This window comes from Oncorhynchus mykiss, chromosome 14 (assembly GCF_013265735.2).
Source record: "Oncorhynchus mykiss isolate Arlee chromosome 14, USDA_OmykA_1.1, whole genome shotgun sequence".
NCBI lineage: Eukaryota > Metazoa > Chordata > Actinopteri > Salmoniformes > Salmonidae > Oncorhynchus > Oncorhynchus mykiss.
In genome coordinates this window covers 39,570,705-39,586,725 of record NC_048578.1, presented here as the reverse complement: position 1 = coordinate 39,586,725, position 16,021 = coordinate 39,570,705, and the positions used below count along the sequence as shown (strand labels likewise).

Sequence of the window (16,021 nt, the reverse complement as noted above, 5' to 3'; positions counted from 1 at the left end):
CTGTTGACCGGCGTAGGGGTAGCCAGGTGGAAAGCATGGCCAGCCGTAGAAAAATGCTTATTGAAATTCTCAATTATCGTGGAGTTATCGGTGTTAACAGTGTTGCCTAGCCTCAGTGCAGTGGGCAGCTGGGAGGAGGTGCTCTTATTCTCCATGAACTTTACAGTGTCCCAGAACTTTTTTGGAGTTTGTGCTACAGGATGCAAATTTCTGTTAGCCTTCGCTTTCCTCATAACTGCCTGTGTATATTGGTCCCTAATTTCCCTGAAGCGTTCATCCATGTATAAGAATCATTTTCACGTTTATAAACATTTCAAATATTGCTACATAAAATTGAATAAGGGCCTTCAGAAAGTGTTCTTTCCCCTTGACATATTTCACATTTTGTTGTTTTTCTTCCAGAATAAAAAATGTTGATTTTTTTTTTCTCCACCCCTACCCACAATCCCCATAATGGCAAAGTGAAAACATGTTTTTGTTTTTTTATATTTGCAAATGTATTGAAAATGAATACATACAGAAATATCTAATTTACATAAGTATTCACACCCCTGACTCAAGACATATTAGAATCACCATTGGCAGCATTTACAGCTGTGAGTCTTTCTGGGTAAATCTCTAAGAGATTATTATTATTTTCTAAATTCTTCAAGCTCTGCCAAATTGGTTGTTGATCATTGCTAGACAACCATTTTCAGGTCTTGCTATGGATTTTTTTCAATGTAGATTTAAGTCAAGACTGTAACTCAGCCACTCAGGAACATTCTCTGTCTTCTTGGTAAGAAACTCCAGTGATATGGCCTTGTTATTTTAGATTATTGTCCTGCTGAAAGGAGAATTCATGTCAGCTTGTTTTACGCCAATGTTTATAAACAAAGTAAATGTAAACAAACACTGTATAGCCTAAAAAAAAAAACACTATAATTTTGTCATCATGCCAGTCCTTGCATCCATAGTTCTGTCTTTGAATTTGAGAGTGGTTACATTTCGCCAGCCCCCGTCCCCCTGCTTTTTACTCAAACAGATGCTTTGTCATTGTTTTTAACAGCTGATTGCGGCTTTGTAACACTACATGCAGAGACATGTTATACACAAATTCATCAGACTCTGGGGAAGTAGATAAAGGGCTTCATTGCCAAAATCCTGAAGTATCCCTTTAAGAACTGCTGGGTTTTACAAGCCATATTTCCCTGACCTTAACAACTGCAACCGTATTCATCTTGTGGGGGGAGACGAGTGCTGGCCATGGGATGATTCATGACTCTAGTATACTATAGAGTAGTGGAGGCTCAGCAGGAGGCTTCCCTTTTATTTATCAACATGGGGAGTAGGAGGGAGAGGACAGGTAGTAAACAGTCTAAGAAGAGAGAGAGAGAGTGAGAGAGAGAGAGAGAGAGAGAGAGAGAGAGATGGAGAAAGAGAGAGAGAGAAAGAAAGAGAGAGAGAGAGAGAGAGAGACATAATATGACATTTGTAATGAGATGAACCAGAGAGATGAACCTGGAGAAGAGTCCCCTTTTGTGAGTGTGATGTTTATTGTTCATTTTGTATTGTTTATTTCACTTTTCTTTATTATCTATTTCACTGGCTTTGGCAATGTAAATATATGTTTCCCATGACAATAAATCCCCTTAAATTGAAATTGAGAACTAGAGAGAAAGGGGTAGAGAGAGGGAGAGCGAGGACATTTGAAGAACTGGACTGAGGAAAGTAAGAGAGAAAGAGAGTGAGAGGTCACTGGGAGAGAGGGAGGTAGAGAGAGAGAGAGAGAAGGTAGGTAGAGAAAGAGAGAGAGAGTGGGAAGGAGGTAGAGAGAGAGAGCAAGAGGGAGGAAGGGAGGTAGAGAGAGAGAGAGAGAAATATAGAGAGAGGGAGAGAGAGCGAGAGGGAGGTCACCGGGAGAGTTTCTACCCAATTGTGTCGGGGGGGTGAGCCGGGGGGGGGGGGGGGGGGGGATGAGTGCCTGGACAAAGGGATAGACGGAGGGAGGGAGAGACAGCGGGATGGACGGAGGGAGGGAGAGATAGCGGGATGGATGGAGGGAGGGAGAGACAGCAGGGGATAATGAGTGCTTGCATCAGAGGTCCAAAAGGAAGGTGCCTTTGGCCCTGACATCAGATAAACAAACAATATCAGACAGATCTAAAACTGTGTTTTATCCAATCAGCAGAGCTAATTAGCCCAATCTACCCAATCAGAAGAGACCTAGTTGGCCACATCTATCCGATCAACAGAGCTAGAGCCCAGTCTCCTTGCAGAGAGATGTTGTCATATCTGACTCTATCTTTTACCTGTCAATCACAGCATCACTTTAGTTCTTTGGAGTTTGAATGTCATATCGGATTACTCGGGCTTTTCCTTTTGCTCGTTACTGACTGGGTTCGAACCCCGCTGTCCTGAATGCATTAGCCAACTGAACAAAACCTTTAGCGATCAGGATTAAAAAAAGGACCGTTTATATAAGACCATAAATCTCCTCACATCATAAAGTTAATCTCTTCATATGAGACACTATGAAGTCAGTCCAAAGGCATATGTTTTACCTGTTAGTCACCTGTTAGTCACCTGTTAGTCTCACACCAATCGTAGAGACGGTGACATTATGTCAGGAGACCTGTGATCTACCTAAATACTTATTTAACACCATCATTTGCAAATAAATTCATTAAAAATCCTACAATGTGATTTTCTGGATTTTTTTTCTCATTTTGTCTGTCATAGTTGAAGTGTACCTATAATGAAAATTACAGGCCTCTCTCATCTTCTTAAGTGGGAGAACTTGCACAATTGGTGGCTGACTAAATACTTTTTTGCCCCACTGTATATATATATATATATAAATATATGAATATGTATATAAATATAAATACATATATATACATATAAATACATATATAAATATAAATACAAATACATATATAAATATATATATGAATACATATATAAATATAAATACACCTACAGATATTAATATAAATATAAATACATATATAAATACAAATACATATCTAAATATAAATACAAATACACATATACATATATAAATATAAATATAAATACATATATGAATATAAATACATACATATATACATATAAATACATATATAAATATAAATACATATATAAATATAAATACATATATGAATATACATACATACATATATACATATAAATACATATATAAATATAAATACATATATAAATATAAATACATATATAAATATAAATATAAATACATATATAAATATAAATATAAATACATATATAAATATGAATACAAATACACATATACATATATATATAAATATAAATACATATATAAATATAAATATATATAAATATATATATAAATAAATATAAATACATATATAAATATATATATAAATGTATATGTAAATATAAATACATATATATATATATATATATATATATATATATATATAAATATAAATACATATATAAATATAAATACATATAAAAATATAAATATATATATATATATATAAATATATATATAAATATACACTGCTCAAAAAAAAAGGGAACACTAAAATAACACATCCTAGATCTGAATGAATGAAATATTCTTATTAAATAATTATTTCTTTACATAGTTGAATGTGCTGACAACAAAATCACACAAAAATTATCAATGGAAATCAAATGTATCAACCCATGGAGGTCTGGATTTGGAATCACACTCAAAATTAAAGTGGAAAACCACATTACAGGCTCATCCAACTTTAAAGTAATGTCCTTAAAACAAGTCAAAATGAGGATCAGTAGTGTGTGTGGCCTCCACGTGCCTTTATGACCTCCCTACAACACCTGGGCATGCTCCTGATGAGGTGGCAGTTGGTCTCCTGAGGGATCTCCTCCCAGACCTGGACTAAAGCATCCGCCAACTCCTGGACAGTCTGTGGTGCAACGTGGCGTTTGTGGATGGGAGCGAGACATGATTTCCCAGATGTGCTCAATTGGATTCAGGTCTGGGGAACGGGCAGGCCAGTCCATAGCATCAATGCCTTCCTCTTGCAGGAACTGCTGACACACTCCAGCCACATGAGGTCTAGCATTGTCTTGCATTAGGAGGAACCCAGGGCTAACCACACCAGCATATGGTCTCACAAGGGGTCTGAGGATCTCATCTCGGTACCTAATGACAGTCAGGCTACCTCTGGCGAGCACATGGAGGGCTGTGCGGCCCCCCAAAGAAATCCCACCCCACACCATGACTGACCCACCGCCAAACCGGTCATACTGTAGAATGTTGCAGGCAGCAGAACGTTCTCCACGGCGTCTCCAGACTGTCATGTCTGTCACATGTGCTCAGTGTGAACCTGCTTTCATCTGTGAAGAGCACAGGGCGCCAGTGGCGAATTTGCCAATCTTGGTGTTCTCTGGCAAATGCCAAACGTCCTACACGGTGTTGGGCTGTAAGCACAACCCCCACCTGTGGACGTCGGGCCCTCATACCACCCTCATGGAGTCTGTTTCTGACCGTTTGAGCAGACACATGCACATTTGTGGCCTGCTGGAGGTCATTTTGCAGGGCTCTGGAAGTGCTCCTCCTGCTCCTCCTTGCACAAAGGTGGAGGTAGCAGTCCTGCTGCTGGGTTGTTGCCTTCCTACGGCCTCCTCCACGTCTCCTGATGTACTGGCCTGTCTCCTGGTAGCGCCTACATGCTCTGGACACTACGCTGACAGACACAGCAAACCTTCTTGCCACAGCTCGCATTAATGTGCCATCCTGGATGAGCTGCACTACCTGAGCCACTTGTGTGTGTTGTAGACTCAGTCTCACTGGAGTGAAAGCACCGCCAGCATTCAAAAGTGACCAAAACATCAGCCAGGAAGCATAGGAACTGAGAAATGGTCTGTCGTCACCACCTGCAGAACCACTCCTTTATTGGGGGTGTCTTGCTAATTGCCTATAATTTCCACCTCTTGTCTATTCCATTTGCACAACAGCATGTGAAATTTATTGTCAATCATTGTTGCTTCCTAAGTGGACAGTTTGATTTCACAGAAGTGTGATTGACTTGGAGTTACATTATGTTGTTTAAGTGTTCCCTTTTTTTTTTTGAGCAGTGTATATATAAATATAAATACATATATAAATATAAATATATATATATATAAATACATATATTAATATAAATATAAATACATATATAAATATAAATACATATATAAATATAAATATATATATAAATATATATATAAATATAAATATATATATATATATATATATATATATATATATATAAATACATATATTAATATACATAGAAATACATATATAAATATATATATAAATATAAATACATATATAAATATACATATAAATACATATATAAATATAAATACTTATATAAATATACATATAAATACATATATAAATATAAATACATAAATAAATATAAATATAAATACATGTATAAATATATATATAAATACATATATAAATATAAATACATATATAAATATAAATATAAATACATATATAAATATAAATATAAATACATGTATAAATATATATATAAATACATGTATAAATATATATATAAATACATATATAAATATAAATACATATATAAATATAAATACATATATAAATATAAATACATAAATAAATATAAATACATATATAAATATAAATACATAAATAAATATAAATATAAATACATATATAAATATAAATATAAATACATAAATAAATATAAATATAAATACATATATAAATATAAATACATAAATAAATATAAATATAAATACATGTATAAATATATATATAAATACATATATAAATATAAATACATAAATAAATATACATATAAATACATATGTAAATATAAATACATAAATAAATATACATATAAATACATATATAAATATAAATACATATATAAATATAAATACATATATAAATATAAATACATATATAAATATAAATATAAATACATAAATAAATATACATATAAATACATATATAAATATAAATATAAATACATAAATAAATATACATATAAATACATATATAAATATAAATACATATATAAATATAAATATAAATACATAAATAAATATAAATATAAATACATATATAAATATAAATACATAAATAAATATAAATATAAATACATGTATAAATATATATATAAATACATATATAAATATAAATACATAAATAAATATACATATAAATACATATATAAATATAAATATAAATACATATATAAATATAAATACATAAATAAATATACATATAAATACATATATAAATATAAATATAAATACATATATAAATATAAATATAAATACATATATAAATATAAATACATAAATAAATATACATATAAATACATATATAAATATAAATATAAATACATATATAAATATAAATATAAATACATATATAAATATAAATACATAAATAAATATAAATATAAATACATGTATAAATATATATATAAATACATATATAAATATAAATACATATATAAATATAAATACATATATAAATATAAATATAAATACATATATAAATATAAATATAAATACATATATAAATATAAATACATAAATAAATATAAATATAAATACATGTATAAATATATATATATAAATACATATATAAATATAAATATAAATACATGTATAAATATATATATAAATACATATATAAATATAAATACATACATAAATATAAATACATATATAAATATAAATACATACATAAATATAAATATAAATACATGTATAAATATATATATAAATACATATATAAATATAAATATAAATACATAAATAAATATAAATATAAATACATAAATAAATATAAATATAAATACATATATAAATATAAATATAAATACATATACAAATATAAATATAAATACATATACAAATATAAATATAAATATATATATATAAAATTGACACACACACACCATATATATGGGGGATTAGAAATGATGCAGCCATTTACATTGATGGAATCCACAATCTATGTGTCACGCCCTGACCTTAGAGAGCCTTTTTATTTCTCTATTTGGTTAGGTTGGGGTGTGATTTGCGTGGGCATTCTAGTTTTTCTGTTTCTTTGGCCGGGTATGGTTCCCTATCAGTGTGTCTGTTAGGTCCCTATCAGTGTGTCTGAGTGTTAGATTTCTATCAGTGTGTCTGAGTGTTAGGTCTCTATCAGTGTGTATGAGTGTTAGGTCTCTATCAGTGTGTCTGGGTGTTAGGTCTCTATCAGTGTGTCTGAGTGTTAGGTCTCTATCAGTAGGTCTGAGTGTTAGGTCTCTATCAGTGTGTATGTTAGGTCTCTATCAGTGTGTCTGAGTGTTAGGTCTCTATCAGTGTGTCTGTTAGGTCTCTATCAGTGTGTCTGAGTGTTAGGTCTCTATCAGTGTGTCTGTTAGGTCTCTATCAGTGTGTCTGAGTGTTAGGTCTCTATCAGTATGTCTGTTAGGTCTCTATCAGTGTGTCTGAGTGTTAGGTCTCTATCAGTATGTCTGTTAGGTCTCTATCAGTGTGTCTGAGTGTTAGGTCTCTATCAGTATGTCTGTTAGGTCTCTATCAGTATGTCTGTTAGGTCTCTATCAGTGTGTCTGAGTGTTAGGTATCTATCAGTATGTCTGTTAGGTCTCTATCAGTGTGCCTGAGTGTTAGGTCTCTATCATTAGGTCTGAGTGTTAGGTCTCTATAAGTAGGTCTGAGTGTTAGGTCTCTATCAGTGTGTATGTTAGGTCTCTATCAGTGTGTCTGAGTGTTAGGTCTCTATCAGTGTGTCTGTTAGGTCTCTATCAGTGTGTCTGAGTGTTAGGTCTCTATCAGTGTGTCTGTTAGGTCTCTATCAGTGTGTCTGAGTGTTAGGTCTCTATCAGTATGTCTGTTAGGTCTCTATCAGTGTGTCTGAGTGTTAGGTCTCTATCAGTATGTCTGTTAGGTCTCTATCAGTGTGTCTGAGTGTTAGGTCTCTATCAGTATGTCTGTTAGGTCTCTATCAGTATGTCTGTTAGGTCTCTATCAGTGTGTCTGAGTGTTAGGTATCTATCAGTATGTCTGTTAGGTCTCTATCAGTGTGCCTGAGTGTTAGGTCTCTATCATTAGGTCTGAGTGTTAGGTGTCTATCAGTGTGTATGTTAGGTCTCTATCAGTGTGTCTGAGTGTTAGGTCTCTATCAGTGTGTCTGAGTGTTAGGTCTCTATCAGTGTGTCTGTTAGGTCCCTATCAGTGTGTCTGAGTGTTAGGTCTCTATCAGTATGTCTGAGTGTTAGATCTCTATCAGTGTGTCTGAGTGTTAGGTCCCTATCAGTGTGTCTGTTAGGTCACTATCAGTATGTCTGAGTGTTAGGTCTCTATCAGTAGGTCTGAGTGTTAGGTCTCTATCAGTGTGTCTGTTAGGTCTCTATCAGTGTGTCTGAGTGTTAGGTCTCTATCAGTGTGTCTGGGTGTTAGGTCTCTATCAGTGTGTTTGAGTGTTAGGTCTCTATCAGTAGGTCTGAGTGTTAGGTCTCTATCAGTGTGTATGTTAGGTCTCTATCAGTGTGTCTGAGTGTTAGGTCTCTATCAGTGTGTCTGTTAGGTCTCTATCAGTGTGTCTGAGTGTTAGGTCTCTATCAGTGTGTCTGTTAGGTCTCTATCAGTGTGTTTGAGTGTTAGGTCTCTATCAGTGTGTTTGAGTGTTAGGTCTCTATCAGTAGGTCTGAGTGTTAGGTCTCTATCAGTGTGTATGTTAGGTCTCTATCAGTGTGTCTGAGTGTTAGGTCTCTATCAGTGTGTCTGTTAGGTCTCTATCAGTGTGTCTGAGTGTTAGGTCTCTATCAGTGTGTCTGTTAGGTCTCTATCAGTGTGTTTGAGTGTTAGGTCTCTATCAGTGTGTCTGAGTGTTAGGTCTCTATCAGTGTGTCTGAGTGTTAGGTCTCTATCAGTATGTCTGTTAGGTCTCTATCAGTGTGTCTGAGTGTTAGGTCTCTATCAGTATGTCTGTTAGGTCTCTATCAGTGTGTCTGAGTGTTAGGTCTCTATCAGTATGTCTGTTAGGTCTCTATCAGTATGTCTGTTAGGTCTCTATCAGTGTGTCTGAGTGTTAGGTCTCTATCAGTAGGTCTGAGTGTTAGGTCTCTATCAGTGTGTATGTTAGGTCTCTATCAGTGTGTCTGAGTGTTAGGTCTCTATCAGTGTGTCTGAGTGTTAGGTCTCTATCAGTGTGTCTGTTAGGTCCCTATCAGTGTGTCTGAGTGTTAGGTCTCTATCAGTATGTCTGAGTGTTAGATCTCTATCAGTGTGTCTGAGTGTTAGGTCCCTATCAGTGTGTCTGTTAGGTCCCTATCAGTATGTCTGAGTGTTAGGTCTCTATCAGTAGGTCTGAGTGTTAGGTCTCTATCAGTGTGTCTGTTAGGTCTCTATCAGTGTGTCTGAGTGTTAGGTCTCTATCAGTGTGTCTGGGTGTTAGGTCTCTATCAGTGTGTCTGAGTGTTAGGTCTCTATCAGTAGGTCTGAGTGTTAGGTCTCTATCAGTGTGTATGTTAGGTCTCTATCAGTGTGTCTGAGTGTTAGGTCTCTATCAGTGTGTCTGTTAGGTCTCTATCAGTGTGTCTGAGTGTTAGGTCTCTATCAGTGTGTCTGTTAGGTCTCTATCAGTGTGTTTGAGTGTTAGGTCTCTATCAGTGTGTCTGAGTGTTAGGTCTCTATCAGTGTGTCTGAGTGTTAGGTCTCTATCAGTATGTCTGTTAGGTCTCTATCAGTGTGTCTGAGTGTTAGGTCTCTATCAGTATGTATGTTAGGTCTCTATCAGTATGTCTGTTAGGTCTCTATCAGTGTGTCTGAGTGTTAGGTCTCTATCAGTATGTCTGTTAGGTCTCTATCAGTGTGCCTGAGTGTTAGGTCTCTATCAGTAGGTCTGAGTGTTAGGTCTCTATCAGTGTGTATGTTAGGTCTCTATCAGTGTGTCTGAGTGTTAGGTCTCTATCAGTGTGTCTGTTAGGTCCCTATCAGTGTGTCTGAGTGTTAGGTCTCTATCAGTATGTCTGAGTGTTAGATCTCTATCAGTGTGTCTGAGTGTTAGGTCCCTATCAGTGTGTCTGTTAGGTCCCTATCAGTGTGTCTGAGTGTTAGGTCTCTATCAGTATGTCTGAGTGTTAGATCTCTATCAGTGTGTCTGAGTGTTAGGTCCCTATCAGTGTGTCTGTTAGGTCCCTATCAGTATGTCTGAGTGTTAGGTCTCTATCAGTGTGTCTGGGTGTTAGGTCTCTATCAGTGTGTCTGAGTGTTAGGTCTCTATCAGTGTGTCTGGGTGTTAGGTCTCTATCAGTGTGTATGTTAGGTCTCTATCAGTGTGTCTGAGTGTTAGGTCTCTATCAGTGTGTCTGTTAGGTCTCTATCAGTGTGTCTGAGTGTTAGGTCTCTATCAGTATGTCTGTTAGGTCTCTATCAGTGTGTCTGAGTGTTAGCTCTCTATCAGTATGTCTGTTAGGTCTATCAGTGTGTCTGAGTGTTAGGTCTCTGTCAGTGTGTCTGAGTGTTAGGTCTCTATCAGTATGTCTGTTAGGTCTCTATCAGTGTGTCTGAGTGTTAGGTCTCTGTCAGTGTGTCTGAGTGTTAGGTCTCTATCACTATGTCTGTTAGGTCTCTATCAGTGTGTCTGAGTGTTAGGTCTCTATCAGTGTGTCTGAGTGTTAGGCCTCTATCAGTGTGTCTGTTAGGTCTCTATCAGTGTGTCTGAGTGTTAGGTCTCTGTCAGTGTGTCTGAGTGTTAGGTCTCTATCACTATGTCTGTTAGGTCTCTATCAGTGTGTCTGAGTGTTAGGTCTCTGTCAGTGTGTCTGAGTGTTTCCCTCCATGTTTCCCTCCATGTTTCCCTCTGACTATATCCCTCCATGTTTCCCTTCATGTTTCCCTCAATGTTTCCCTCCATGTTTCCCTCAATGTTTCCCTCCATGTTTCCCTCCATATTTCCCTCCATGTTTCCCTCCATGTTTCCCTCCATGTTTCCCTCTGACTATATCCCTTCATGTTTCCCTCCATGTTTCCCTCCATGTTTCCCTCCATGTTTCCCTCCGACTATATCCCTCCATGTTTCCCTCTGACTATATCCCTCCATGTTTCCCTCTGACTATATCCCTCCATGTTTCCCTCCATGTTTCCCTCCATGTTTCCCTCTGACTATATCCCTCCATGTTTCCCTCTGACTATATCCCTCCATGTTTCCCTCTGACTATATCCCTCCATGTTTCCCTTCATGTTTCCCTCCATGTTTCCCTCCATGTTTCCCTTCATGTTCCCCTCCATGTTTCCCTTCATGTTTCCCTCCATGTTTCCCTCTGACTATATCCCTCCATGTTTCCCTCCATGTTTCCCTCCATGTTTCCCTCTGACTATATCCCTCCATGTTTCCCTCCATGTTTCCCTCCATGTTTCCCTCTGACTATATCCCTCCATGTTTCTCTCCATGTTTCCCTCCATGTTTTCCTCCATGTTTCCCTCTGACTATATCCCTCCATGTTTCCCTCCATGTTTCCCTCTGACTATATCCCTCCATGTTTCCCTCCATGTTTCCCTCCATGTTTCCATCCATGTTTCCCACCATGTTTCCATCCATGTTTCCCTCCATGTTTCCCTCTGACTATATCCCTCCATGTTTCCCTCTGACTATATCCCTTCATGTTTCCCTCTGACTATATCCCCCCATGTTTCCCTTCATGTTTCCCTCCATGTTTCCCTCCATGTTTCCCTTCATGTTTCCCTCCATGGTTCCCTCTGACTATATCCCTCCATGTTTCCCTCCATGCTTCCCTCCATGTTTCCCTCCATGTTTCCCTCTGACTATATCCCTCCATGTTTCCCTTCATGTTTCCCTCAATGTTTCCCTCCATGTTTCCCTCCATGTTTCCCTCCATGTTTCCCTCCATGTTTCCCTCTGACTATATCCCTCCATGTTTCCCTCCATGTTTCCCTCCATGTTTCCTGTTTCCCTCCATGTTTCCCTCTGACAATCCATGTTTCCCTCCATGTTTCCCTGACTATATCCCTCCATGTTTCCCTCCATGTTTCCCTCCAAGTTTCCCTCCATGTTTCCCTCTGACTATATCCCTCCAAGTTTCCCTCCATGTTTCCTTCTGACTATATCCCTCCATGTTTCCCTCCATGTTTCCCTCTGACTATATCCCTCCATGTTTCCCTCCATGTTTCCCTCCATGTTTCCCTCCCAGATGAAGACTTAGATGGCACAACTCCCACCCACACAACCACATAAAACCACACACACACACACACACAATCACAAATGCGCACGCAAACACACACACACACACACACACACACACACACACACACACCCCCCACACACACACACACACACACACACACGAACACACACACACAAACACAAACGCGCACGCAAACACACACACACACACACACACACACACACACGAACAAACACACAGAAACACAAACGCGCACGCAAACACACACACACACACACATACACACAGACACACATGAACACACACACAGACACAGACACACAAATACGCATGCAAACACACACACACCATTGTCGATGGGGCTTAGCTCCCACCTCCGCCACCCAAACCCAACCAGCCCAGGAGACAGCCGTAGCCAATCCCTTATCCCTGCTACTCTGCTGATTAGAACACAAACGCTCACACACACGCACAATCTCTGTCTCCCTACACACACACTGTCGGTGGGACTTACAGAGTCAATAGGTTACTCAATCTTCCATTTATCTCCTCCACCGCTCTCCTCTGGTGTGGGTGTGTGTGTGTTTGTGTTTGTTGGTCTGAAGAGTGTGTTTGTGTCTTCTTCCTAAGCAATAGCTTTATGGTGATGTGTAGTGCTGCTGAGGAATCTATTGATTGGTTGGAGGATCAGATGGGAACAGAGTTCTAACTGGTTGGAGGATCAGATGGGAACAGAGTTCTAACTGGTTGGAGGATCAGATGGGAACAGAGTTCTAACTGGTTGGAGGACCAGATGGGAACAGAGTTCTAACTGGTTGGAGGATCAGATGGGAACAGAGTTCTAACTGGTTGGAGGATCAGATGGGAACAGAGTTCTAACTGGTAGAGGATCAGATGGGAACAGAGTTCTAACTGGTTGAGGACCAGATGGGAACAGAGTTCTAACTGGTTGGAGGATCAGATGGGAACAGAGTTCTAACTGGTTGGAGGATCAGATGGGAACAGAGTTCTAACTGGTTGGAGGATCAGATGGGAACAGAGTTCTAACTGGTAGAGGATCAGATGGGAACAGAGTTCTAACTGGTAGAGGATCAGATGGGAACAGAGTTCTAACTGGTTGAGGACCAGATGGGAACAGAGTTCTAACTGGTGTAGTACTTACTGTTTGACAGACCTAGGTCAATTCCGACAGTTAAATTGTCTATTTTTTTGTATCCCACCATTCCTCTCTCCCTCTCTTTCTCCCTTCACCCTGCTCTCTCTCTCTCTTTCTCCCTTCACCCTGCTCTCTCTCTCTCTCTTTCTCCCTTCACCCTGCTCTCTCCCTCTCTTTCTCCCTTCACCCTGCTCTCTCTCTCTCTTTCTCCCTTCACCCTGCTCTCTCCCTCTCTTTCTCCCTTCACCCTGCTCTCTCCCTTCACCCTGCTCTCTCTCTTTCTCCCTTCACCCTGCTCTCTCTCTTTCTCCCTTCACCCTGCTCTCTCTCTCTCTTTCTCCCTTCACCCTGCTCTCTCCCTCTCTTTCTCCCTTCACCCTGCTCTCTCTCTCTCTCTTTCTCCCTTCACCCTGCTCTCTCTCTCTCTTTCTCCCTTCACCCTGCTCTCTCTCTCTCTTTCTCCCTTCACCCTGCTCTCTCTCTCTCTTTCTCCCTTCACCCTGCTCTCTCTCTCACTTTCTCCCTTCACCCTGCTCTCTCCCTCTCTTTCTCCCTTCACCCTGCTCTCTCTCTCTCTCTTTCTCCCTTCACCCTGCTCTCTCTCTCTCTTTCTCCCTTCACCCTGCTCTCTCTCTCTCTTTCTCCCTTCACCCTGCTCTCTCCCTCTCTTCTCCCTTCACCCTGCTCTCTCTCTCTCTTTCTCCCTTCACCCTGCTCTCTCTCTCTCTTTCTCCCTTCACCCTGCTCTCTCTCTCTCTTTCTCCCTTCACCCTGCTCTCTCTCTCTCTTTCTCCCTTCACCCTGCTCTCTCCCTCTCTTTCTCCCTTCACCCTGCTCTCTCTCTCTCATTCTCCCTTCACCCTGCTCTCTCTCTTTCTCCCTTCACCCTGCTCTCTCTCTTTCTCCCTTCACCCTGCTCTCTCTCTTTCTTTCTCTAGCTGTGAGTGAGGACATGGCTCTGTACGTTGGCATGATTGCTGTGCCCCTTCCCTCTGACACTAACCATCTCTCTCTCGCTCTCTCTCTCTAGCTGCCAGTGGAGTTGAGGATGTGGCCCTGTATGTGGGTATTGTAGCCGTAGCTCTCTGTCTGACCCTCATCCTCATCGTGGTGGTCCTGGTCTACCGCCGTAAGAAGGAGGGTCTGGACGCTGACGTAGCGGACTCGTCCATCCTGACCACGGGCTTCCAGCCTATGGGCATCAAGCCTAGCAAGCCAGGTGTGTGGGCACCTCGGCACCGGGCCCCCCGCCCCCCTGGCCCCCGCCCCGGCCCTGGTCCCCGCAGCAGTAGGATAATGCTCTTTGTTTTATTTTCTACCCTTCCTTCCATCCCTCCGTCAATCTGTCAGTCTGTACTGTCCTTCATTCAACCTATACTGTACACCCAATGTGTCAACTGGCCCTTGTGTTATCTAGTCTCACCATACTAATCTACTGTCCCTTGTGTTATCTAGTCTCACCATAGTCATCTACTGTCCCTTGTGTTATCTAGTCTCACCATACTAATCTACTGCCCCTTGTGTTATCTAGTCTCACCATACTAATCTACTGTCCCTTGTGTTATCTAGTCTCACCATAGTCATCTACTGTCCCTTGTGTTATCTAGTCTCACCATAGTCATCTACTGTCCCTTGTGTTATCTAGTCTCACCATAGTCATCTACTGTCCCTTGTGTTATCTAGTCTCACCATAGTCATCTACTGTCCCTTGTGTTATCTAGTCTCACCATAGTCATCTACTGTCCCTTGTGTTATCTAGTCTCACCATAGTCATCTACTGTCCCTTGTCTTATATAGTCTCACCATAGTCATCTACTGTCCCTTGTGTTATCTAGTCTCACCATTATCATCTACTGTCCCTTGTGTTACCTATTCTACTATTCTATTTTTGTTGTGTTTGTTATTGTTGTGTGTGTGTGTGTGTGTGTGTGTGTGTGTGTGTGTGTGTGTGTGTGTGTGTGTGTGTGTGTGTGTGTGTGTGTGTGTGTGTGTGTGTGTGTTCGTATGTGTGTGTAGGGTCATATGCGTTGACCAAATAGTCTCCTATAGTATTCCCATCACATTGTGTTGTTTCTCTGTTGTCTACAGTCATCTGTCTGTACAGTACAGTAGATCTACTAACATATAAATTGTGTGTGTGTTGACTTGTTGCTCCTCTCCTCTTTTTAAACTCTGCCTGCTATACCTCCTCTGAGTCAACATAGAAGCCTTTCTAGAATCTACCTGCTAAACCTCCTCTGAGTCACTATGGAAGCCTTTCTATACTCTACCTGCTAAATCTCCTCTGAGTTACCATAGAAGCCTTTCTATACTCTACCTGCTAAACCTCCTCTGAGTTACCATAGAAGCCTTTCTATACTCTACCTGCTAAATCTCCCCTGAGTCACTATGGAAACCTTTCTAGACTCTACCTGCTAAATCTCCTCTGAGTTACCATAGAAGCCTTTCTATACTCTACCTGCTAAATCTCCTCTGAGTCACCATAGAAGCCTTTCTATACTCTACCTGCTAAATCTCCTCTGAGTCACCATGGAAGCCTCCTCTGAGTCACCATAGAAGCCTTTCTAGACTCTACCTGCTAAATCTCCTCTGAGTCACCATAGAAGCCTTTCTATACTCTACCTGCTAAATCTCCTCTGAGTTACCATAG

General features: G+C 39.1%; 1 protein-coding gene across 1 annotated transcript in view; it reads left to right on the top strand.

The window, feature by feature from the left end:
- LOC110513519 (netrin receptor UNC5A-like) overlaps positions 1-16,021 on the top strand; it is a 598,088-nt gene that overhangs the window by 474,694 nt on the left and 107,373 nt on the right. Inside the window, exon 7 of the mRNA XM_036943545.1 lies at positions 14,402-14,659. Within this exon, the coding sequence (XP_036799440.1) occupies positions 14,402-14,659 (258 nt within the window). The remainder of the gene's footprint in view (positions 1-14,401; positions 14,660-16,021) is intronic.